Here is a 23,702-nt window from a genome sequence, read left to right on the forward strand (position 1 = left end):
CATTTTCCCAGAGTGCAAATTATGATTCTTCCTAGGAACCGTTAGTGTCCATGATCCATAGGCAAACACCACCAGCTTCCCTTCCTGCCTCTGATTCAGAATGGCACTCTTGTGATGCATCACAATGCAAGATGATGGCTGTTCAAAACCAGGGTAGCCTATGATCAGCAAGTGAAGCAAGAACTCAAGAAGCTGTTTGAAGAAATTCTGATGTTGTTCTTTCCAAGTTATAGACTGACTGGAATTAAGTTGTGAGGCAGTTTTCTCCCTTTTCCCATGCCCTTCTTACAGATTTCCCATTTACCAGCTGCCACATTTCCTGAAGGCTTTCCTGCTGACAATAGTTCAAAGAGGGATTTAGCAATTGGGAAAAACTGGGAATGTATGTGCGATGATATGACCGGGACCCTAGCAGTTGTCACAGGTAACCCACAGTCTTAGGCTTACAGTCTTTTAGTGCTTTATAACCTCAGACAGATATCAAGATTCAGCAATATCAATGATGACAGTCAACAAAATATTCAGATCAACTCAGAACATAAAAAAAAACAATATTTTCATTGTCACCATTGTGTGTGATATATGTGTGAATCTACATGATTCTGTCCAAAGAATTTCTGCATAATGACATAATGACAAAATTTCATGCAGTGGTATTCTAGGGCTACTATGAAGTGAAATTATTACATCTAAATAATGTTCTCAGAGATCAGACATTGGCTTGAGGGGCCAATGTTTTGCCAATGAGCAAATTCTCGGGGCCCTGAGCCGAGCTGGGCCAGTGCAGGCTTGTTTGCAGGGCTGTTACACCACAATAAAGGATGAATATCACTCTGTCCCACGGGTAACTTTGGGGCTTTCTGATCACTGTTTTATTTTCATTTTTTATATCAGTTTCTTTGATGATATGTGTATTTCTATCAGGACATTACTGTCATTCAATAATGATAACCAAGGTTTACTGTAAAACGCAAGCAGCTTTGTCATGCTAAAAAGGATGTTTACAGAAGTGGGGATAAAATGTTGTACAGCCAGGCCAAGAACAGACTACTAAATGAGATCAGGGTGAATAAAAAAACGACTCTGAAAAGCTAAGGAAAAAAAGTTTTCAGCCAATGACCCAATGTCAGTAAGGTCTGGTCTGAGTAACATCACCAAGTACAAGACACCACCCCCACAGTCTATGGAGAATCAACAACTACCTGACGATCCCAGTCTCTCCCCCCCCCCCCCCCCCTGCTCTAATCTGCACTTCACACATACACCTAAACTGATTAAAAATGTTTACAAATAATTTGCGTTTACATAAAAATGGCTTAAACCGCTATATTTCATATTCCAGGAAAGTAATTGTTAGTAAACAGTACCTGCATTTATATGTTGTATATGGAGCATTCTGGTATTGGTTGTAATATTAGTTAAGTAAATCCAAACTTTGCTGAAGAAGCGTTAGCAAATTTTTCGATGGAAGATGAAAGAACCTGAAAAACTTTGATCTCCAGAGAAAAAGACAACACAAACATAAACGGGCATCTTCGAGACAGTGCACAGAGTGAAGGTGCAGTTGACCTCCTTCCCATCTGTCCATTTGTTTAATTTTAAAGGATTGCAGCAAAAAGGATCAGAGCGATTCTGTAGCCAGAAAGCCTGTAGTGTGTTGCGTGTCTCTTCACTTCATACTATGTATTTTCTAAGGTCAGGTATGCATATTTTACTTTTAGATGCATCTTTGAGAATTTGATTTTTTGTATTGATACGATTTGATATGTTTGAATTGGATATGTAATTGGCAGAGTACATAATTACCTGACTGATAACGAATTGTTACATTTGTTTTTATTCTGCTTTACTCTGTAATTATTGACTATATTTTTGTTGAATCCCTGTTAGCGACATGAGCACCCGAAGATTTTAACTAGAATAATCAAATGTCAGAAGAATAGGCCTACTAAATAGAAACAGACATACAACCGATTTGCATTCCAACCTAAATTCGAGGTCATAATAAAATGGACTCAGATTAAATAATAAAATGGAGTGAGATTTGAGTTTAACCTAAATTGAATAACTCTACATGCTGAAAAGACTGAACACGCAGGAAACCTTCAGCCAGCACCGGATAGCTTCGTTCCTTGGACCGGGTGCGTGGACATTGAGCAGCAATAAACAAATGTACTGTGCAGTGCTTAATTTGTAAATTGCGAGGTCCCCGGCTAACGGATCCAGCATGTGATTACAGAAAGGACAGGTAATCGAGTATTCCACATTGGTTGCATTCATCACATTGGTGGACTAGTTTAAGTGATTAACAGCGTTCATCAGTTGCTTTTAGGGTCTGTAAGGTCATGAGTAACATGGAAATGCCATGCAATTTTAAAACAGCAATTTCCAGGCTTGAAAAATTTAGAAAAAGTTGTGTAAGTTTATTTTACAACTCTTTGTAGGTGTCTAGTTATCTAGAGATTCTCAGCCTCAATGTCTGCCCAAATTTGAACAAGGCTCCAGTCAACTTCATAGGATGCATGGAATAACTCAAAACATCGGATTCAGATTCTTCATTGAAGCAATTTATTAAAATCTTTCAACAGCAACTTGGTCTTCCTCAGCTTATTTTCAGAGTTCAATTCAGATGCTTAGCTCAGATGCTTCGCTTAATAACCTATACAGAGAATATATAAATATGAGTCACTACACACAGTAATAGTCATTTAAAGAGGTTTTAACTCATTTAAATTACAACCAATGTTACTAGAATACTCACAAATCAGAAATACAGTGCAAACCGGTTTAACAACACTAAATCAAATGCATTTACTGCACATGACCAGATAGCATGTTAAATGCTAAACCTGCTAGCATTAATAAACAACTTGCAAGACATTCACAATTGGTCTCTTAAACAGTCTATATTCAATAAAAGAGTCTTTATCCTACCAGTAGCTTCTATAAAGTTGATGAACACATTGTGGCTTTTCACCACCATCTCAGCATTTGGTTTACTCCAAAAATGCTTTAGCAATCTTTCTCCAGTACGAGTAGCACTACCAACTTGGGTAGGAGAAGCACATTAACCTTGCCAACAGAGATCCCGCTCTACTAATCACCAAAGCACACCTGGATCTATTTAACATGTGAAGTTTTGATGGCCAATCAGCTTCCGGAATTCCTTCAGTTTATACTGCGGGTTCACAACCAATAGATTTACTGCTTTTAATCAAGGTTAATTTAATCAGATAGACACTTCCTTACTTAATGAGGAATACATCTCACTCAATTCCTAAATGAACTTAACACCTCCCACTTGACCTACTGGTCAGATGACCCAAGGAGGTCACACACCCATTTTGGCAGGACTTGAATCTCTTTGTTCTTCAACAGGAATCAAAACCACCAAGCGTCTAACATCTCGGTGCAGAGTTGTAGTTGGGATCTTGTTACAAAGTTTCTTCGCCGGTTTGACATCCTTAGTCGTTTCTGCTCGACTTGGTTTAACAATTGATACTGGGTAGCTGGGAAATGCTCTCACCATTACATCCCTTACTATTCCTTTCTTGTCTACATTTACACGGATGACTCTGGCCAACTTGTACTGGCCTCTTAAAGCATTCTGGTCAGCCAGCCATACCACATCTCCCACAGCAACATTTCGCTCCTTAGTATGCCACTTGTTTCTTACAAATAGGTTAGGCCCTGCTAACTGACACCATCTTCTCCAGAACTTGTTGACGTTTTCCTGGATAACTCTTAGTCTTTTGTATGGATAACCTTCAAACTCAAAACTTCCTTGATCTCTTTTCCCAGTACGTCCCAGAAGAAGAGAGTTTGGACTTACGTATTCCACGCAGTCTTCTCGACTTTGTGTCCTTGCATCAATTGGTCTTTCATTGACCAAATTAGCTGCAGTGTAAAGAAAGGTTTGACATTCCCCCCCATGTCATAACTCCATTACACCCCAGATTCTGGAGGGCTCGCCTAACCAGAAGGACAGCTGCTTCTGCTGCTCCATTTCTGTGAGGAGAATCTGCAGGATGAATTTTCCAAGACCACTCTGTGCTATACTTGGCTGCTTCAGTTTCTAACTTTACCTTGTCTTGTCGTTCTAGGAACCTGTGAAGATCTTCAAGAACAGACTTGGCCCCAATAAAATTGGACCCAGAGTCTGACCACGGTTTCCTTGGATGTCCCCTTAAAGCTGTAAATCTTTGGTATGCCAACATAAATCCTTCTGTTGATTGATTACTAACAAGATCAGTATGGATAGCTCTTGATGCTTAGAAACAAAAGACAATTCCCCAAACTTTCAGTCCCGTCCTCTTCTTTACCTCATATTTTACTACATAAGGCCCAAACAAATCCAGAGTTGTAAACTCAAAAGGAGCAGCCGGTTCAAACCGCTCTGATGGAAGGTCTCCCATAATTTGTTGGCATTGCTTTGCCCTTGCCTTTCTGCAGGTCACACAGCAGTCGACAGATTTCCTAGCCAATCTGCGGCCTTTTACCACCCAAGCTTTTCTTCTCATCCTTAAAGTTCCAGCCACTTCTTCATGGTTTACTTGATGAGCTTCCTGAGCCAGAAGCTTAGACACATATGCATTATATGGTAAGATTGGGACTGCAGTTTTATCCTCATTGAAGATCTGAATTCTTCCTCCACAAACTAAAAGTCCAGAGTTTCCATCTTTGTACACTGCCAACCTGCTGAGGGTAGTATTAGGAAAGATCACATTCTCCTGGGCAGCTAGAAAGAGGTCTACATAAGCATTTTCCTGTTCATGTCCTGTCAAGTCAGCTTCTTTAAGCCCTTCTTCCAGAGACTTTGCCTCCCACTTTGAGGAACTCATGGTCTTACTTTTCATTTCCAACCACTTCTTGACCACTCTACGCACCCAAGCAGTTACTCTTACCAATCTGCTGAATTTCCACATGGATTAATTTACTTGTTACTAAACCATCAAACAGCCCTCCTGATGAAACATCCTTCTGCCTTTTCTTTCCCTTAGCAGAGGTACCGGAGTCTACAGTGGGATGCCATGATTCAGCTTTTCCTCCATCCATATGATCAATTACTTTACATTCCTCCAAGGAAACTGCACCCTCGTTTTCCTTGGCCAGGCTCCTAAAGAAAATGCTTTATATAGCTGCATAAACTGCACCACACATTTCAGCCTTAACTGCTTCTCCCTTTTGATCCAAAAGGAGTCAATTTAGCCTTGGATTCAACTAGCCTCACCTCAGTGCCTTGGTCGGTTTCCCACCTGAAATATGTTACAGCTCCATAGGTCTTATCACTTCCATCAGAGAATGTTATTGCCAGTGGTTTTCCTTTCCAGCCTGCAGGTGTTAAACCTCTGAGGAACTGTCTCTTGCCAAGCTGGACATACTCTTCAAACAATTTAATGGCTTCTTCTCTGAGACTTTCTGACATTGGTTTATCCCATGTATCTTTGGTCAGGCTTCCACATCCTACTTCCTGAAATGCCTTTCGCACAAGGATAGCCCCTTTTTGCTTAACAGGCGTGACCAGGCCAATCGGATCATACAGCCCCGCCACCTGACTCAATAGTTCTCTTCTAATCAAAGGATTAGGCCCTAATCTCTTCTTTAAGGAGGTTTTGTCCTACTCTCATTTTCTTTGTCCGCTTGGAAAAATTAATTGAGGTCATTATGTAAAGTTTATCTTCCTCTGCTAGATACCCAAGTCCTAGGGCCTTGTTGTCCTTGTCCCTCAGCTGGTTTGGTAGTTTCAGAATTCGGTCTTCTGCTGCCGACTTTATCTCACCATCAGCAGGGTTCCAACTTTGTTCTGACCGGACCCAGTGCTTCAAGAAAAACCCTCCAGCTCTTAGGATCTCCTCAACACCTTAAATTATTTTATCCAGTTCTTACAGATCATTGTGGGATGTTAAAATATCATCTACATAACTATCTGCTTCGATAACTTTGCATGCTTCATGTAGATGAGAGAATTTTGTCAATTTTGCAGTTTCTCGCATGGTTAGCTGTGCAATGCACCCTGCTGGTCGATCACCAATGTTAACTCTAGTGATTGCATATTCTCCTATTTCTTCACTCTGATCATCTCTCCACAGGAACCGATGTAGTTGCAATTCTCTCTCTTCCAACCATACAGAATTGTACATTTTCCTGATATCTCCAAGGACAGCATAAACTCCTCTTCTAAACCGTAGAAGGACAGCTCTGATTGGATTAAGAACATCTGGACCCTTCAGAAGAAGATCATTCATACTCACTCCTTTAAGTTTCTGACTGCTGTTCCATACCAAACGCACTGGAGTAGTAACGGAGTGAGGATTTGGTGCAATTAAGTGGCTCACATACCACACTGGTCCATTCCAGCTATTGATCATATCCTCAGTTAGCTTGATCGCTGCTCCTCGCGCCACCATTTCATGGACTTGAGCTGCATAAGCAATTTGCCACTCTGGCTCCCGCATCAGCTGCTTTTCTGTCCTCAGAAATGTTGCCTCAACTCCACTCCTATTATTGGGAAGGGAAGCTGGATCTTCAGTCCAGGGGTATTTTGAATGCCAATGAGGAGAATTGCTGTGCACATCTCCCTCTACATAGGTAAGACACTGTTTTATAATCTCAAGTTCTCTTTCCTCTGCCAGTGTCATCTCCTTACCACCTGGTTGACAGTTTCCACAGCGACAGGCTCCACACATCGGTTCACAAGCTGCCCAAATGCTATCCCATTTCCACCATTCCAAGAACTCACGGTTGCCAGCAGCTGCAATATTAGTCTCAGCTCTGGCTTCCTGAAGTAGTTGGGCAGACTTAGACTCCACTTGCAATTCAGGTCCTCCCACGGTCTCCTCATATTTTACTGTGGCTGTTCTCATTGAGTGAGCAAAATGTGTCTTGGACTCATATGCAGCTACATCTATTTCTTCAAATAGGTCTGGATGTGCACCGCCCACTGTCTTTCCCAAAGGACTGTCCCCATAAGACAAGATCCCCTACAACCTTCACTCTTTGCGGGGCTAGTCTTCCTTCTCGGTGGCTTAGAAGTAGTTCAATCTCTTTTGGTCTTACCAGCTCCTCAGGTTTGACTTCTGGGAAAAACCTCTGCAGTTGCTTAGGTCTGATGACTTTATGCACTTCAGCAATTTCATCCAAGCCATAACAAAAGGAGCTCATGTGCTCTTTCTTTACCTTCCTCAGTTCGGACTCTGAGAAGATATCGTTTGGTTCTCACCTTTATGGTCATTCCAGCAACTCCATGCACAACTAAAGTGACATCTCCACATCTTAACCTCAGTCTTGCTGCAGCCTTATGGGTTATATAGTTGGTGTCTGATGCAAGATCAACCAGAGTTCCAATCTTCTGCCCAGCGTTAGCTGTAACTTCCAAGAGCATCATGATAACAGGCAGTTCCTTTAGTCTACTTTCCTTTAAAAGTCCAACTTGAGGCTTTCCAGTGCAGGTTCCCTAGATCTGTCAGGTCAGATAGAGCTTTTTCAACAATCTGGATCAAGTCGATCAATCTTCTGAGTTGATAACCCTTTACAGCAGGAACTCTTTCCAGTTCTTCAATAATTTCCATGGCAATTGCTACCTTGTTGCCATATCGATTCTCCAACACTCTAAACACATCCTCAGCAGTGCTATAACTTGACAGCCTCAGATCCTTAACAATTCTGCCATCCAAGCTATCCAGGAGCTGGATTTTCTTGACCTCTGCTGAGCCAGTTGGTTCTCCTTGTTTCTGCAAACTGACCCAATCCTTCTTCCAACGGAAGAAATCTCTCTTCATACCACTAAATTTAGGCAAACTAGCTGGTTTTATCCTCACAACTGGTGTAATCGGCATAGTTTGGAGAGCTGTGTTTGGGTCTGTGGGGCTTACAAACTGAGAACTTTCAGTATTACGTGCAGTAATAAACTCACCGTTTCTCAAAAGGAGTCCACTGTTTTGGACTTTTACCTGCCTCACTCTGCTCTCAAAGTCCTTCTTCTCTGTTGTAGGAATCCATCGCTCCCAGCTGGATAGAGTTTTGACTGCTCTGCTCACAAGCCTTTCCAAGTGAATTAGTTGAACTTCATATCCTTCACAATTGACACCAGCAACGGGTATTGAAGCAGAATGGTCACAAAGCCTTCTCAGCCTTCTCAGCTTCTTGGACTGCAGCTGTTAATTCCTCTTGGCCAGATCTCTACCACAAGTTAATTTGAAAATTTTTTCTCACCTCTTCAAGCTTTGTCTCACAGTTGCTCACAGTCTTCTCAATATCTGCTACCTGTTGAATTTCAAGCTCTGAGTTCTCATCACTGTTTGCATTAGCCTCCAGCTCTGCAACCAATCCCATCTTATAATCATCATTTGCATCAAAAAGTGCTCTTGCAATAGAAGATAGTTTCTGGAATTCCTTCCTGAGTTCAGATTCAATTATTTGACTTGACTCTCGGGTGAGAAGGTTTACTTGCTTGGTAAAACACATCTTTGTAGTGGTTCTCTCTCTCTTAAGTTGATCCACCGTTTCCCCCAAGGCTTCTTCTGCCATTTTAAATCAAATGATGTGTTGTCTTTAACTTATAACAATGTTGATTGTTGTTCTTTGAACCAGCTTCCTTCTCTGGACCACCAGAAGCCTTTAATATTCTTATCCACAAGCTTGCTTATTAAGTGTCAAGTTATCTAGAGATTCTCAGCCTCAATGTCTGCCCAAACTTGAACAAAGCTCCAGTCAACTTCATAGGATGCATGGAATAACTCAAAACATCGGATTTGGATTCTTCATTGAAGCAATTTATTAAAATCTTTCAACTCTGGTCTTCCTCTGCTTATTTTCAGAGTTCAATTCAGATGCTTAGCTCAGATGCTTAGCTTAATAACCTATACAGAGAATATATAAATATGAGTCACTACACACAGTAATAGTCATTTAAAGACGTTTTAACTCATTTAAATTACAACCAATGTTACTAGAATACTCACAAATCAGAAATACAGTGCAAACCGGTTTAACAACACTAAATCAAACGTATTTACTGCACATGACGAGATAGCATGTTAAATGCTAAACCTGCTAGCATTAATAAACAACTTGCAAGACATTCACAATTGGTCTCTTAAACAGTCTATATTCAATAAAAGAGTCTTTATCCTACCAGTAGCTTCTATAAAGTTGATGAACACATTGTGGCTTTTCACCGCCATCTCAGCATTTGGTTTACTCCAAACATGCTTTAGCAATCTTTCTCCAGTATCAGTAGCACCACCAACTTGGGTAGGAGAAGCACATTAACCTTGCCAACAGAGATCCCTCTGCTCACTACTAATCACCAAAGCACACCTGGTTCTATTTAACATGTGAAGTTTTGATGGCCAATCAGCTTCCGGAATTCCTCCAGGTTATACTGCGGGTTCACAACCAATAGATTTACTGCTTTTAATCAAGGTTAATTTAATCAGATAGACACTTCCTTACTTAATGAGGAATACATCTCACTCAATTCCTAAATGAACTTAACAATAGGTCCCAAATTTCGGTCGGGGACTGTGTGTTGCTATATCACATGGTTTTAATAATTCCTGAAGCAATTATAATGAGGGAAACTCTTGCATTTATTCAATTTAGCATGTAGGTTAGAATACTAAAATAAATTCACACAAACTATAAGATTAAATCAGTAAATCGAAGATTTGAATCCATGAACTTTCTCAGAGAGCGATTCACATCATCACATCCTGTCTGCACTCAGTGACCTGCTGCATGCTGCAATACAATACTTTCACTCACATTTCGGGAAAGCTGAAAGAATTGTCACTTGACTTATTGAGTCATTGTTGCATTGTCATAAAAATTATTATTTGCACACCTTTTTTTTAGTATTTTAAACCAGCCTCCAGAGGCTTTATTATGTACCGACACAGTCACATCCAAATTTCTAGGGTATTATATAAGAGTTATTTTTCATAGTTTGTTGAGCTCAAGCAACCAAATACACACAATATGATATTGTCACACCCCTGGACTTATTTAGTGTGTTTTTGCCCCTGTGACCCAGTTTCTGTCTCCCGTGTTTGGTTTGATTAGTTCCCAGGGAGGTATTCCAGAAAGCAGGTTATGTGACATACCTGGGTATGTTTAAGAGTAAGTAAGCGGATAACCTCAACTTTCGGTTCCAAAAATGGAGGTTACTTTCAGGGTATGTTAGTTGTCATAGCAACTCACTCTCTGAACTTAACCTGCTCCAGAGCAGGTTATGTTCCAGGGTTAGTTCACTTCAACGAGCCTTCAGATAGTACACAACATTATATAATATTACAATATGTAATATAGCCTTTTATATATAAAGAAAAAAATTAAAATAAAATAATATTATACATATAAAGATATATATATATATTTGATATGTTAATTAGGAAGTGCTAAGTAATAAATAAGGTAATATATTATTCTAAAATTATTATTTATTTTATTGGCATATATAAGAGTTATCTGTATAAATTATAAAATACTATGACAAGGTAATGTTTAACTCGACAACAAACAATATAATTCACATTCTCAGGGATTAAAGATTAAATGGAAAAAAAAAGAAATATTATTGCACAGTCATCAATAAGGTGGCGATATGCACTAAACGTGTAAACAAGTAATGGACAAAAGAAGAAGAAAGAAACAACTTGGCGTGCTTTTTCTTAGCGTCTGTTTCTATAGTGACTTGTCGATTCGTCACCTGGTTGAGAATGTCTTGAGTCTTAACATGGAACATACTCTGATTTGATTGAACTTACTCCTGGACGCGTTTTTGGAACCACATACCTCGAGTAAGCAAGGTTTGGGGTTAATCAACCGAGAGTTCAGGGTTTAGTTAACGGTAAGTTAACCCTGCTTTCTGGAATACACCCCAGGTGTGTTTATTTTATTCCCCATGTGTTCCATGTCCCTGTTAATTTAGTAATTCCATCCACCTGTATTTCCCCAATTATCCCATGTATTTAAGCCTTGTCCTTTCATTTCAGTTGTTTCGGGTCTACAAACTACTTACGTGTGTCTTCCTCTGAGTTCCATGTTGGATATCCCCTGTGTTGGATTTAATAAAGCCTTATTTCGTTTATCCTCGGCTCTGTGTTCCTTCCGGCAGCGTAACGTAACAGAAGACCCGACCTAAAAAGTTTAACATTGCATGTATTTCCTCCGTGCTTTTCTTTCTGAACTAGGTCGATGGATCCCCTCTTTCACCCCAAATTCCTCCTCCTCCTGCTGGAGCAGGAAGGACGTTCTCTTGAGGACCATACCAGACTGTTTCTTCTGCTAGCGAATGCCACCAGCTACCCGGACTACGTGCTCTGCACCTTCTATAACGCCTATCTATTCTATCCTCGGCCCTTCGACCCAGCGGCTCCGCCTTGGCTCTTAGCTCCCTCGTCTCCACCGTGGCCTGGCATCCCACCTGCTCCACCGGGCTCCCTCGTCCCTATGGCTCCACCTTGGTCAGTCATCGACCATCCGCAGCCTCGGGACTCCTTTCCTCTGGTTCCACCTCCATCCTCGGTCGTTCCGGCTCCACAGCGGTCTTCCAGGACCCCGCCTCCGCCTTGGTTGCCTGAGCCTTCTGCTCCACCTAGGCCCTCCGGATCCTCGACGTCACCCTGGCTCTGCGGCTGTGCTGCTCCATCTTGGGCTCCTCACCCACCAGTGCAGTCTTCGCCTGTCGGCCCCCTGGTGTCGTCGGCCCCTTCACCACCATGGCTCCTCCCACCATCGACTCCACCCTGGATCTCCGTCCTGGCTGGTCTCTGTTGGACCATCTGGCTCCTTCTGCTCCTGTTTCCTCCCTGGCTCCTTCCTCCGTGGTCCCTGTCTGCTGGCCCCCTCCTGGGAATCTGTCCTCCACCGGAACCTCCTCCCAAGTTCCCACCCACGCCTCCCTCTGTTGTTTCTACGGTGCGAGGACGCACCTACCGGGAGGGGGGAGTAATGTCACACCACTGGACTCATTTAGTGTGTTTTCGCCCCTGTGACCCAGTTTCTGTCTCCAGTGTTTGATTTGATTAGTTACCAGGTGTGTATTTTATTCCCCATGTGTTCCATGTCCCTGTTAATTTAATCATTGTTTCCCCAATTATCCCATGTATTTAAGCCTTGTCCTTTCAGTTCAGTTGTTTCGGGGTCTACAAACTACTTACGTGTGTCTTCCTCTGAGTTCCATGTTGGATATCCCTTGTGTTGGATTTAATAAAGCCTTATTTCGTTTATCCTCGGCTCCGTGTTCCTTCCGGTAGTTTAATGTAACAGATATCTGTTGTGGGTGTTGAAAAATAAAACAATTCCATGGCACACTCTAATGAAATGCAAGTAGATAGATCCGTGTTTTATCTGTCAACAGAAGGCAAGTGCATCGCATTATATGCTTTCATTCACTTTTACACGTTTATTGTTGCCATATAGACGCTTAGTTTTTCTTGTTATTTAATCCATTTGGCCAAAATCTCATGACATAAACGATTAAGTGCTTTTGCACAGGGATACTTAAAATGTACAAAAGTATATTGGCTAGATGGCAAATAACCTACTTCTCCGGTCTTCAAACACTAAAAAATATAAACCTTTACAGACATAGTGTTGCAAAGAAAATGCTGTACTATTCAAAAATCAGTTATTTATTTAAACTTAAATTGCTTGGAGGAGGTCTGTTTCATCCATGCTGTGCGTGGTGGGTCAATCTGAATGGAATGGAGGTGAAGTTACAAGGTTTTGCTAAGGGCTTGAGGATCCAATGGTGTTACAAAGTTTTACTGACAAGCTTTTAATACTTATCATTGGTTTAATATTTGTAAAACCCTCTGATTTAAAATAATAAATAATGAATTATAATAGAGATATGAAGTTTGAATAGTTTTTCACAGTACACCTGACTGGGTTATAGGGTATGGCAATTGCCGACCATGGAGGAGGGGGATCTGCCAAAATAAGGTGCCGGATCGGAGTTTGGAGTTGCCGTATCCAGATACAAATTGAGCCCTGGTACTGTGCCATAGGTGTGTATATTTGTTTATGTTTGCCTTTAAAATCGAAACGTACTACACATGTCTACATACCAAACACATAATATGCACACGCATAACGTCACCGTTTTCAAAGATTCCCGTATTGGGTGTTTACATGGAAACGATAATGGTGGCATTTTCAAAAACTTGCACTTTGAAACTGTTTTCAAAAAAATGCATTTTCAGTCTCCAAAATGCTGTTGTCAGGGAAACAAGCAGGTAAAAAGCATAAACAGTTTCCCATCTTTGTCCTCAGGCCCAGACACTGTTTCACCTGCCTGTTTAAAAGTCTGTGCTGACCAACTTGCCCCCATCTTCACTACAGACCTGTTGCTCTCACGTATTCGGTCATGAAGTGACACAACATTCTTTTGCATAGACTTGAACACTTTGTTGGCATCAGTGGAAGTGCATTAGCATGGTTTAAATCGTACTTATATGACCGCCATCAGTTCGTAGCAGTGAATGAAGATGTATCATATCGATCACAAGTGCAGTATGGAGTACCTCAAGGCTCAGTTCTAGGGCCGCTACTCTTCACGCTTTATATGTTACCCTTGGGAGATATCATCAGGAAACATGGTGTTAGCTTTCACTGTTATGCTGATGATACGCAGCTCTATATTTCCTCGCAGCCCGGTGAAACACACCAATTTGAAAAACTAATGGAATGCATAGTCGATATAAAAAATTGGATGACGAGTAATTTCTTACTGCTAAATTCAGAAAAAACAGAGGTGTTAATCATAGGGCCTAAAAACTCTACTTGTAATAACCTAGAACACTGTCTAAGACTTGATGGTTGCTCTGTCAATTCTTCGTCATCAGTTAGGAACCTAGGTGTGCTACTTGATCGCAATCTTTCCTTAGAAAGCCACGTTTCTAGCATTTGTAAAACTGCATTTTTCCATCTCAAAAATATATCTAAATTACGGCCTATGCTCTCAATGTCAAATGCAGAAATGTTAATCCATGCATTTATGACTTCAAGGTTAGACTATTGTAATGCTTTATTGGGTGGTTGTTCTGCACGCTTGGTAAACAAACTACAGCTAGTCCAAAATGCAGCAGCAAGAGTTCTTACTAGAACCAGGAAGTATGACCATATTAGCCCGGTCCTGTCCACACTGCACTGGCTCCCTATCAAACATCGTATAGATTTTAAAATATTGCTTATTACTTATAAAGCCCTGAATGGTTTAGCACCTCAGTATTTGAATGAGCTCCTTTTACATTATACTCCTCTACGTCCGCTACGTTCTCAAAACTCAGGCAATTTGATAATACCTAGAATATCAAAATCAACTGCGGGCGGCAGATCCTTTTCCTATTTGGCGCCTAAACTCTGGAATAACCTACCTAACATTGTTCGGGAGGCAGACACACTCTTGCAGTTTAAATCTAGATTAAAGACCCATCTCTTTAACCTGGCATACACATAACATACTAATATGCTTTTAATATCCAAATCCGTTAAAGGATTTTTAGGCTGCATTAATTAGGTAAACTGGAACCGGAACACTTCACATAACACCGTACTTTCTACATCATTAGAAGAATGGCATCTACGCTAATATTTGTCTGTTTCTCTCTTGTTCCGAGGTCACCGTGGCCACCAGATCCAGTCTGTGTCCAGATCAGAGGGTCACTGCAGTCACCCGGATCCAGTACGTATCCAGACCAGATGGTGGATCAGCACCTAGAAAGGACCTCTACTGCCCTGAAAGACAGCGGAGACCAGGACAACTAGAGCCCCAGATACAGATCCCCTGTAAAGACCTTGTCTCAGAGGACCACCAGGACAAGACCACAGGAAACAGATGATTCTTCTGCACAATCTGACTTTGCTGCAGCCTGGAATTGAACTACTGGTTTCGTCTGGTCAGAGGAGAACTGGCCCCCCAACTGAGCCTGGTTTCTCCCAAGGTTTTTTTCTCCATTCTGTCACCGATGGAGTTTCGGTTCCTTGCCGCTGTCGCCTCTGGCTTGCTTAGTTGGGGTCACTTCATCTACAGCGATATCATTGACTTGATTGCAAATTAAAACAGACACTATTTCAACTGAACAGAGATGACATAACTAAATTCAATGATGAACTGCCTTTAACTATCATTTTGCATTATTGAGACACTGTTTTCCAAATGAATGTTGTTCAGTGCTTTGGCGCAATGTATTTTGTTTAAAGCACTATATAAATAAAGGTGATTGATTGATGAAGTCACTTGAGAGACTGGATGCTGCGCACCACCCCCTAGATGATTTTTCCCGCCCCTCATGACCACCCAGGCACCAATAGAAGGCCTCCGGGGCCCACCAAAGGTGTTGGCTAGGGCCACAAGGGGCCACATGGAAGGGAACAAAGCTGCCCTCTGGTTTTGCACCTTTTGTTGCAATTTGGTGGGCAGTCACCTCCTTAACAGAGACCATGTTTGGGAGGTGCTTTGAATAGGTTGGAGGTGGGCATCCTCAGGCAGCCTAAACCTCCCACAGAGAGCCTATGTGGCCAACAACTCCTCATTGGCCCTCTGGACATTTAAGCACTGCCCCCAGTCCCTACCCACTGACCTATACATCCCCCTGATCACCTATGTGACCATTAACAGCCTTTGTTCACACTTGCAATCTAAGTAACAGCCTGGGCCCTGCCCACTGACCATGGACAGCCTATTCGTCTCAATGACTGCATCTATAACCCCAAACAAAATTTTTGCCCCCTGACCTCCTATGTGACCACGAACATCCAATTTGTCTACCTGACCACCTTTATGGCCACAAACAGCCTATTCCTCTGTGGCTATTCTAAGAACTGTGACCACGAGCAGCCAATTTGTCCCCCTAACCTCCTATGTGACTACAAACAGCCTATTTGTCCCCCTGACCACCTATATGACTATGAACAGTTTGGAGGGCTAAGGTGAGAGGACGCTGGTGCACTTGTGGCTGCCGCTTATCCATCAGCGCGTTAAATTGTTTATTTTAAGGTGCTGTTGAATGTTTTTTTATTGGCTGATATCTGCTAACATGCGGCTTTGCTGGATTTTATTTGTTTTCATACTGGCATTATTTGGTGTCTACTGCAAGATTCTCTTCTACCTCTCGGACTGCACTATGATAAAATACTCGGCCATGGAACTTTTACAACTTCATCATTCTCAGCCACTTGCCACTGGTGTTTCGAAAACACAACTATGATCACTACAACTTCTCGGACAGCCAAAGTACGTTCATTGTGGCTCCTGCTGGAATCTGCATTAAAGTGGAGCAGTTTGGTCTTAGAGGCGTCCGGATCATTACCATTTATCTTCACACCATGTTTTGGTAATTTCTCCTACCTCCATAAGTCCACTCCATCCAGCTGTGGTGTCCGCCTTGACACAATCAGATTTGCACATCTGAACACTTGCTCTATTAAAAACAAAGCGAATTCACTTTGTGACATTGTTTTGGACAAAAACTGGACTTGTTTTTGCCTCTGTGAAACATGGCATTAGCTTAATCTAAATATGTGTACTCTGCCTGGCTACACTTATCTTGACCGACCGTGCTCCACATTTTCCTTTTATCATACAATACAGAAGGAAATAGTGAAAGCCACTAATTAATAATAATGTCTGCATACATATAATGAGGAACAGGAACCTGCTTTACAGACTCATAGACACCTTACTTATACACATCCCTCAAACACAGAACAAGGAAACAGGACACACGTGTGTTCAGAGAAAGAGAAACTAAAACTAGGTTGAGCTAATGTGTGTTTGTGACTCTATATTCATGCAGTAAAATGGCAGAAGCCAGAATTTTTCACGATGAGTTCTTGTGTCCAGTTTGTCAGAATCTCCTGAAGGATCCAGTGACCATCCAGTGTGGACACAGTTATTGTAAGAGCTGTATTACAGACTGCTGGGATCAGGAGGATCAGACGAGAGTCTACAGCTGTCTTCAGTGCAAACAAACCTGCAGTCCAAGACCTGCTTTAGCTAGAAACACCATGCTGGCTGAAGTGGTTGAAAAACTGAAGAAGAGAAAACGTCCTGCTGACTGTGACGCTGGAGCTGGAGATGTGGAGTGTGACGTCTGTACTGGAAGAAAATCCAAAGCCATCAAGTCCTGTCTGATGTGTGTGAACTCTTACTGTCAGAATCATCTTGAACAACACGAGAGTTGGTTTAAAGGAAAGAGGCACAATTTGACTAATGCCACTGGACAACTGCAGGAGATGATCTGCCAGAAACATGATAAGCTCCTTGAGGTTTTCTGTCGCACTGATCAGAAATGTATATGTATGCTGTGTACGATTGATGGACATAAAAACCATGACACTGTATCCGCTGCAGCACAGAGGACAGAGAATCAGGTATTTTGTTTGATCAAGTTAATACTACGTGTAGTGATCCAATTGTCTAACATGTGTCAAACTCAAAACACCACGTAATTTTATGTGGCCTGCGGGAGCATATGGTTGCCTTAAAATAAAAATATATGCTGCTTTATATAGTAAATTATGAAAATGCTTATTATTTACATTTACATTTAGTAATTTAGCAGACACTTTTATCCAAAATGACTTACAATTGAGGTCAGTGGAAGCAATCAAATCATAATCAATGACACTATATAAACCAGACTACCCAGGAGGGGGCACTATGAATTAATACCAGGGGTTTTCCAAGTGAGTACCACGAGAGCACATCAGGTGTTCTGTTTTGATCTTACAGTGCAAATGCATTTACTTTACTGGAATGGGTGCAGAGTAGTCAAATAATAATTAATTAAGTTGGCTTGAGAAAGCCAACTTACTGAAATCCTATTTAAACTTAATATTATTTTTCTTCTTATTACTCTTCTGACCCAAAATTTTGCAACTCTAACTCCTCCTAAAGCTTTAACTCTACAGACTCCAAACTCAGCACAGCTCTTCAGCCTATACCTGTGCTATATCTTTTTGGACTTATGATTTTCATAAAAATTAAGATTAAAAATCATAAAAATCCCATAGGCTTTCATTGACAGGATGTTCAGATGACCGAAGCTCCAAATCCCATTAGACTCAATCAAGCTTCGAGGCTAATCAATTTAAACTCATTCAAACTCATCTAATCTATCTATCTATCTATCTATCTATCTGACTGTTTATATCTATCTATCTATCTATCTATCTATCTATCTATCTATCTATCTATCTATCTATCTATCTATCTATCTGACTGTTTATATCTATCTATCTATCTATCTATCTATCTGACTGTTTATATCTATCTATCTATCTATCTATCTATCTATCTATCTATCTATCTATCTATCTATCTATCTATCTATCTGACTGTTTATATCTATCTATCTATCTATCTAATACTTCTTTCTTATCTATCTATCTATCTATCTATCTATCTATCTATCTATCTATCTATCTATCTATCTATCTATCTATCCTAACAACATGCTAATCATGCTAAAATCATGCTAGTCGCATGCTAGTCATACTAGAAACATACTAGCAAAATGCTAGTCATGCTAGAAACATGCTAAGAACATGCTAATCATGCTAACCAAATGCTAGTCATGCTATAAACATGCTAGTCATGCTTGAAACATTCTAGCAACATGCTAATCATGATAGAAACATGCTAGTCGCATGCTAATCATGCTAGAAACATGCTAGCAACATGCTAATCATGCTAGAAACATGCTAGCAACATGCTAGTTGCATGCTTATCATTCTAGAAACGTGCTAGCAACATGCTAATCATGATAAAATCATGATAGCAACATGCTAGTCGAATGCAAGTCATGCTAGAAACATGCTATTCATGCTAACAACCTGCTATGACATGCTAGTCGAATGCTAGTCATGCTAGCAATTTGTTAATCACTGTCTTTTTTAAACTTCTTAAACTTTTAAATCTTTTTAAACTTTTCACATTTTCAAACTTTTCAAACTTTTCAAACTTTTCAAACTTTCTGGTCAGGCTTTCTCAAGCCAACTTAAAGTTTGTCTTGATAAACATTTTATCTAGTTACTGATTTGACTCAGTAAATTTTGATGAAAACAATACTTTATAAAAATTTTAATATCTAGATTTTTGAGATCAGATCAAACGGCAAACTCCTGGAAAGTCCAAGGATCCAGTAAGTGAATGCAATCAAACAGTAAGATCAAAAAAGCACTTCCAATACTGATTGCATATCATGTGCACACCAAAACTGCATATCTTATCCAAACACATGCGTGTTATATCCATGCCAAAGTCATTTTCAGTCATTTTTCACGCCAAATAGAAACGGAAAATCATGCTACTGATATGCTTAAAATATTTTAAACAAAGTTAGTTATGGATTGTGATTGATAATATTTGTCTTTATTTGCCTTGATTTACAGAGTAATGTAATGTAAATAATGCAAATAATTGAATAATTTCTTGAACCTGATAAATTAAAAAGTTTTATGTTAATCTAACATATATATTTACATCAATGCAAATACATATACAATATTTTTAACTTAAAGGAGAAATAATAAAATAAAGACACAGTTATTTAACAATATGTTAAAGAGTAGTAACATATGTACTATCTTAAAACAGGCCCTTTGAGGGCAGCATTAATGTTGAAGTGTCCCTCAGTGAAAATGAGTCTGACACCCCTGCAATAGTCTGTTTGTTTTCTGAGTAGAACTGCAGTTTAATTAGACAAAAACACTGTCAGTGTGAAGCTCTACGTCTGTGTCTGGTTCTCTCTCATGATACTTACGCCTGCAGTGCAACAGGCCTTAATATTAATCATAATTCATGTTCGATGATTGTTACCGATAATCAGTTTTTTTTTAGTTTGAACCTTCACCCATTGGATTTTAGCTCCAAATTTACTGGATTCATTGATAATTTAGTGACAGTAATTTTTTGAGACATTTACAATCTTCTGTTGGTCCTCCAGCACCAACTGAAGGAGACTCAGAAGACGTTCCAGCAGAGAATCCAGCAGAGAGAGAAAGATCTCCAGCAGCTGAGAGAGACTGTGGAGTCTCATAAGGTGAGTCTGGAGAAGAAGAGAAGTTTGTCTCCGTCTCAGTTCAGACTCACTGAAGCTGAATCACTGTGTGTCCTAACAGCGCTCTGCACAGACAGCAGTGGAGGACAGTGAGAGGATCTTTACTGAGCTCATCCTCTCGTCCATTGAGAAAAGCTGCTCTGAGCTGATACGGCTGATCAGAGATCAGGAAAAGACTGCAGTGAGTCGAGCTGAAGAACGACTGGAGAAACTGGAGCAGGAGATCAATGATCTGAGGAGGAGAGACACTGAGCTGGAGCAGCTTTCACACACACAGGATCACATCCAGTTCCTGCAGGTAACACAGATCTAGAAGAACAGGATCATAGTGGACATGAGCAGATCCTGCTGTGACAGAGACTCAGAGAGAAACATTTCATGAGTGTCTTATTATATAATCATCAATCAAGTTTTAATATCTCTAACAGCTCTAACAGCTATAATTATAAGTAATTAGATTATTAGATTATTGAAGTATGGAGCTGATGAGTTTTAATTTCTGTTTTCTGTAGAGTTTCCAGTCTCTCTCAGCACCTCCTGAATCTACAGACGGAAATGATGATCCCTTCAGGTCTCACTTCTCTTCTGATGATCTGAGAGAATCTGTCCATCAGCTGAGAGACAAACTGGAGGATTTCTTCAAAGAAGAGCTCAAGAAGATCTCAGACAGAGGTAAAGTCCTGGAGATTCATTTGCTCTCAGAAACCAGTCCATCATCATCTCATATCATGGAGAACATCATATTAGAAATGTCTTAGGAATTAATTCAGGATCATGAGAATCACACTGTTCATGTCTGTTGATTTCCACAGACACAATCACCAACATGGATCCCAGAACCAGGAACGACTTCCTACAATGTAAGTCAGTAAGAAATCAAACAGAAAAGTGTGTTCATGTTCTTCCTGTAGAAGGTGACAGAAGAGTTTTAGAACTGATGATGTAAATGATAATGTGCTCAAATATCTGTTCATCTGTACTGAGACACTGATGATACATTGAACATGAAGAGTTCAGCTACATGAAAAGATCAAACAGATTTATAATTCCTGATTCTGATGTGTTTTATCTCCATCAGATTCCCATCAGCTCACTCTGGATCTGAACACAGCACATAAATACCTCCGTCTGTCTGAGAGAAACAGAGTGATTACTGTCGCAGCCACAGTCCAGTCGTATCCTGATCATCCAGGCAGATTTGATGTGTATCACCAGGTGTTGTGTAGAGAGAGTGTGTGTGGACGCTGTTACTGGGAGCTGGAGTGGAGAGGAGACAGAGGTGTGCATATATCACTGTCATATCAGAGCATCAGCAGGAAGGGACGGGGTAATGATTGTAGGTTCGGATCTAATGATCAGTCCTGGGATTTGTTCTGCTGTCCCTCCAGTTGCTCATTCAAACACAATAAAATAGAGTCTGTTCTCTATGTGGAGTCCATCAGCAGTAGAATAGGAGTTTTTGTGGATCACAGAGCAGGAACTCTGTCCTTCTACAGCGTCTCTGACACAATGAGCCTCATCCACACAGTCCAGACCACATTCACTCAGCCGCTCTATGCTGGGTTTCGTATTCATATAAGTTCTTCATTGAAACTCATCAGTGTGGATGAATCAGAATAGACAGTAGAGAGTTTCTATCCATGATACTTTGAGCTGCATGATAAATCAGTAACAGCAAGATATTATTAATAAATGAATATATTTATTGTCATTGTTAGAGATTGACCAATGTATCGATTTACCGATATTTTCCCCAATATGTAAGCATTTTACCATAATTGGAATATTGGTTTTGTAATATCGATAATAATTGTAATATACCACGCTAAAAGCTTCCAACTTGTGGATATTTTGAGAATTGCGTGCTGGATTGCCATTGCAGCGTGTCTTGGGGGGATGAGACAACAACAACGGCGTGCAGGTACTTGATTTGCTGTTGTTAGTAAACTTAATTTAAAATAACAGCCAGTTATGCACAAATTTAATTTGAATTTAATTTTCTCTCTGTTGTAAATTTGCTCCATCATTAGTCTGGTGAAGCCGCTTTCATGTTGCTGTTCAGTCAGTGAGTGGGCTGATGTGGTTGATGCTCAGGAAATGCTCCATCATGTAACTTTTAACAAGATTCACATGTTTAAAACACCCTAAATTGTATTAACATTTACTATATAACCATTATTTTGCTAATAAACATCTAAATAAATGCAACTGTATGGAAATTAATTATTCATTATCACCACAAGCAATCACAGTTGGAGTATATAGTTCTGTGTAACTGCATAGATAAATCACACTGTCAGCAGGCATGTCATAATCTACATTACAGTGATGTGACATACAGCCAAGTATGGTGACCTATACTTAGAATTCATGCTCTGCATTTAACCCATCCAAATTGCACACACGTGGCAGTGAACACACCCACCCACCCACCCACACACACACACACACACACACCGTGAATGTCTTATATATCTTATGATTTTGAAGGAGGACGACAGACAACACACATTTAATAAAATGCTTTTAAATCTGATTAATGAAACAGAATAAAGATCATCAAAAAATTTAATTAACAGATTATCAAAATCAATGTTGGCTGCAGCACTAATATAAATATAAATTAATGATAAATTAGCAATCTAACATTGAATCAAAATAAATATCTCTCCTCAAGTGACAGTGAAGAATGAAACAAATGATTCGATACTTGGGTCAGATGAACTAATGATGGCTAACTGAACTCATTAAAGCCTTAATGAATGACTCTGTTTATAACACAAGACTAATTTGCATATGAACATAAATATTCATATTATCAGAGACTGAATCAATGAAATGAACTGTGTTATTAGTTCTGACCAATTAAGCTGATATTTTCCCAGAACATCAATAAACCAAAAAAAAAAACAAAAAAACATAGCTGCTGATGGAGATGAAGGATTCCTGTGGACAGAAAGAGTAAAAGGTGAGAACCAACTGAGACTGTGATGAGCAGCAGCAGCGCTGAGAGTTTCATCATTATTCCTGATGTTTGGATGATGGTTTATGAACTCATGACGGATCAAAACAAACACGAATATCCATCAGTGCTGCTTTATTGCTCCTCCAGATATTTCTCATGTTATTCCTCCCAGAGTCACTGAGCGCATGTAAAAATCAGAAGCTCTGTTAACATTCCCAGACTTCAGCTGAAGAGTTCCTACTGAACAGGCAAATTACAGACCCATTTCAAATCTTTCATTTATGTCTAAAATTTTAGAAAAAGTTACAGATGGTACAGATGGTAATTTATACCCTGCTTATCAAAAATATTTTCCAGTGGAAGCAAATAAAAGGAAAATAAAAGGGGTCCGAAAACGAGCCCTGAGGAACCCCACACATCAACAGTACCAGAGAAAAAGAGTAGTTTCCCAAACTGAATGAAATGGTTCTACCCTTAAGATATGATGAACACCAGTCCAAGGCTAGACCTTGGATACCCACTTGGTCTTTGAAACAATCAATGAGGATATCATGATCAACCGTGTTGAAGGCTGCACTGAGATCCAACAGTAGAAGTACAACAGAATTACCTGAATCTAATAAAATATCATCTGAAACCCTCAATAAAGCAGACTCTGTTCTATGACG

At 40.2% G+C, this 23,702-nt stretch overlaps 1 protein-coding gene across 4 annotated transcripts in view; it reads left to right on the forward strand.

Moving 5' to 3' along the window:
- Positions 1–22,268, forward strand: part of LOC127975302 (tripartite motif-containing protein 16) — a 32,823-nt gene extending 10,555 nt beyond the window's left edge. The window contains exons 1-6 of one of the 4 annotated variants that reach the window (XM_052579247.1): positions 16,730–17,379; positions 19,956–20,051; positions 20,131–20,367; positions 20,582–20,741; positions 20,882–20,929; positions 21,148–22,268. In XM_052579247.1, coding sequence (XP_052435207.1) covers positions 16,807–17,379; positions 19,956–20,051; positions 20,131–20,367; positions 20,582–20,741; positions 20,882–20,929; positions 21,148–21,689 — 1,656 coding nt within the window. In that variant the 5' untranslated portion in view covers positions 16,730–16,806 and the 3' untranslated portion in view covers positions 21,690–22,268. Of the gene's footprint in view, positions 1–16,729; positions 17,380–19,955; positions 20,052–20,130; positions 20,368–20,581; positions 20,742–20,881; positions 20,930–21,147 lie in introns of those variants that run through there. The other 3 variants (XM_052579248.1, XM_052579250.1, XM_052579251.1) reach the window with 3 other exon arrangements.
- The last annotated feature ends 1,434 nt before the right edge of the window (positions 22,269–23,702 follow it).

Source organism: Carassius gibelio, chromosome B16 (genome assembly GCF_023724105.1).
Source record: "Carassius gibelio isolate Cgi1373 ecotype wild population from Czech Republic chromosome B16, carGib1.2-hapl.c, whole genome shotgun sequence".
Lineage (NCBI taxonomy): Eukaryota > Metazoa > Chordata > Actinopteri > Cypriniformes > Cyprinidae > Carassius > Carassius gibelio.